This window comes from Chrysochloris asiatica, unplaced genomic scaffold (genome assembly GCF_000296735.1).
Source record: "Chrysochloris asiatica unplaced genomic scaffold, ChrAsi1.0 scaffold00190, whole genome shotgun sequence".
Lineage (NCBI taxonomy): Eukaryota > Metazoa > Chordata > Mammalia > Afrosoricida > Chrysochloridae > Chrysochloris > Chrysochloris asiatica.
The window spans coordinates 4,619,118-4,622,570 of NW_006408708.1; the positions used below are offsets into that span (position 1 = coordinate 4,619,118).

The window sequence follows — 3,453 nt, forward strand, 5'->3', positions numbered from 1 at the left end:
CTTTCATATGATCCTGTTACTTTAAAAATTAAAGAAATATCAGGCACACTGGAGGCCAAGATGGCCAAACTTCATCTGTCATACTTCAGACATATTATCAGGAGGGACCAGTCACTGAAGAAGGATATCATGTTTGGTAAGGTGGAGGGTCAGAGAAAAAGAGGACAACCCCCAACGAGATGGATTGGCCAAGTGGCAGAATTGATGGACTCAAGCATGGCAACAGTAGTGAGGTTGGCCTGGGATCTGGCAGTGTTGTGTTCTGCTGTGCACAAGGTCGCTATGGGTTGGTACTGACTCGATGGCACCTAACAACAACAACAACAACAAAGGAAGAATAGCATCATTTCCAGGCCAGAGAAGCCCTAAGATCCCATCTGGAGCAGTGTTTCTCACAATGAATCCTTGGATCTCTGAGGATTCTTGCAGTGCTCCTTGGGGATCTTGAATTCTATCATACGCTAAAAATTTTACGTCTAGGGACATCTAGGAAAACCTACTCATGATAGATCATGTGGAGGACCATCTGTGCCCCCACAGCTCTGTGATTTCAGTGCCCTTGTATGCACTCTTGTTTACCACCACATGGGCACCACATGATTAGAGCTACAGCACTTAATGTCTGGATGGGTTTTCCAGGGTCTATGGGAATTTTTTCCTTACTTAAATGGTATTTTACTCACAATTGAGAAAAACTACTCTAGTAGTGCAAATCAGCTGAGCTGGTTTATAAAAGAGAATAAACTCATTAACTCAAACTAATTCCACTGTCGCAGAGTTGATTCTGACTCACAATGACCCTATAGCAACCACAGAATAGAACCGCTTCACAGGGCTTCCAAGGCTGTAAATCTATATGACTTCCTCGTCTTCCTCCACAGTACCACCGGTGGATTTGAACGTCTGGACTTTTGGTTAGCAGCTGAGTGCTTTTAAGCACTGTGCCACCAGCATTCCTAAAACTCTTATAAAGAGAAGGCCTCTCATTATATATGTAAAGGGCTTAAAAACATTCATGGGAAAATGTTCATTATTTCCTCAACCTTTATTTTATAATTTTTATACATCAAGTATAAGGTGGAAAATGAAAAATAAGTATTTTAGACTCAATAGATATTTCAGACACAGGCATATTAGATCTCATCCCACCTACATCCAGTCTTAGAAATTTCACAAATTCCATTCTAATCCTATTATCAAGCATATACATAAATCACAAATAAATGAAACAGGAAAAACAAAATAACTTCCTTTGCTTTTGCAAAACAGCTGAGAAACAAAAGAAAGTTTTTGCTAGAAATACAGAAAAAAATCTTTTTCACAGTAACTAAAATGTCTTCCTTGGCATCAAGACATATTTGTTTTATAATCTTAATACAGTTTTTTTTTTTTTTTTTCACTCTTTATAAAAACCCAGTCTCAGTAAAAACTGGGTATTTACCACACTAATCTTTAAGTCTCATCACTAAAAATGTAGGTAAAATATAAACACCAATACCCTTTTAGAACATTCTTCACTATAAATTTTAGTCATTGGAATGAATAATTGCTTAGAAAAGCAGCACTGCCTAAACAGTGGTATGATTTGGTAGTCAACATTCCTGTTTTCCAGTTAAAATGGAGGTTTCATGAGCAGAAACACTGGGCTGGTTGAGCTTTCATCGATCAAGAGAGCATTTCTGAGCAGCTTCTGAGCAAACATTTCTTAACAAGTTGATGATCCATCTGGTGTCTTTACTCCTCATAATGTCACTGCCAGACACAATCATGTTAGCATCTGCCTCTGCACACTTATGGATAGTGTCATGGCCAGGGAACCTTGGGCATCATGTCGTCCATGAATTTCTGCCCTCCAAAGCCAGGTTCCACTGTCATGACCAAAGCCATCTTTATCTGATTAGCCCATGGTGTCAAATACTCAATTGTAGTTCCTGGTTTGATCACAAGACCAACCTTCATTCCATTCTCATGAATGTCTTCAGTCAAAGCCCCTGGGTTCTCACTAGCCTCAAGATGAAAGGTATATTGATTGGCCCCCGCAATAGCCATTGGCTTTACCCACTGTTCTGGCCTGGACACTATCATCTGCAAATCAAAGTAAGGGTCCTGGCCTAGCTGCTTTCGGAGACTTTCTACCACAGGGTAATCAAAGGTGATCTTGGGAACAAAATGCCCATCCATTACACCCAGGTGCAGATAATCGGCACCAGAGTCCAGCATCCACAGGCTTTCACCCCCTAAATTGGCCAGGTTGCTGTTGAGGATGGATAGGCCAATCTTGCAGCCAGATGCCATGGTGCCTCCATTATCTTTTAATTCTATTTTTCCACAAACTTTTTGCAGGCCCTCATACAATGATGATAATGATGAGTTTTATCTAGTCTTTATGATATTGTAGATCAGAATTTCTACTAAAAACTAAATTTTTTTTTTGGTACATAAAATAATCACTAGTTCAAATAAACTCAACACGATTTAGGCCAAATTATTGAGGGTTGGTTGGTCTGTCAAATCCATATAAGATGAAAGTAGCTTGCATACCACAGTTTTAGTGTCTAGCTAGTATTTACACAGCTAGAGAAGAATGGGCTTCTAGGAGTAGCACAATGCAGTGTTTTTACTTAAAAAAAAAAAATTAGAATAGTAGTAAAAAAAAAAAAAAATTTCACCTTGTAACTTTTTGTTGTTGTGAAGTGCTGTCGAGTCAGTTCTGACTCATAGTGACCCTGTATAGGGTTATATCCAGAGAAAAGGTCTCATAATTTTCAAGGTTCATATCCTGTTCATCAGGGTCATGATCTCAAAGGACAACATCCATTTCTGTGACTGCTCCTGGGAGCCAGGTGCTGTGCCTGACACAGTATCTAGAGAAACAGGAATGAGCACCACAGCTGAGGAGACAGAAACACAAGCTGATGACTGGACTATGGAACAGTTTCAGAAGCCCTGTGGGACAAATTCGAGGGGTGTGCTGACGAAAGGCAGTCTTGGCACTGGCAGAAATGCCTCATGAAGGAGGTGACATTTTAGCCAGCCTTCCAGGTAGTGGATGGAGGGTGCATCTAAGCTGAGGAGACAGTAAAGACATGAACTCAACTGTGTGGAATTCTATGCTCGGTAACTTGCTCATCAAAGAAACACTGGGCTTGGAAAATGTATTCTAAGGTTTTATCTTTCCTATCCTTCAAGAATACGACAAGGTGGCTAAACATTAGATCCCCTCAGTATTAACTCTTGTGTTGGGTACATTTCTGTATCAGACCTCAACTCTGATACAGAGAAAACACATCTCTAATAATAAAAAACAAACAAAAACAAGTGCTACCTCTGGATTCTATGATGGAATAAAAATTGATATCTTTCAAGAAAGTGAGGCAGCACAGGAGGCACTCACTCATCTCTGCCAAGAAATTTGGAAGACAACTATCTGGCTGACTGATTGGAAGAGATCCA

The 3,453-nt window shown here is 39.9% G+C and overlaps 1 protein-coding gene across 1 annotated transcript; it reads right to left on the minus strand.

Annotated features, from left to right (window-relative positions):
- Positions 1 to 1,658: 1,658 nt before the first annotated feature.
- On the minus strand, positions 1,659 to 2,295 carry LOC102818944 (ribulose-phosphate 3-epimerase-like). The gene is made up of 2 exons (XM_006872277.1): positions 1,819 to 2,295; positions 1,659 to 1,781 (listed from the first exon to the last, which is right to left on the minus strand). Exons 1-2 carry the CDS (start codon positions 2,293 to 2,295, stop codon positions 1,659 to 1,661), a joined length of 600 nt encoding a protein of 199 aa, XP_006872339.1.
- Between the last annotated feature and the right edge of the window lie 1,158 nt (positions 2,296 to 3,453).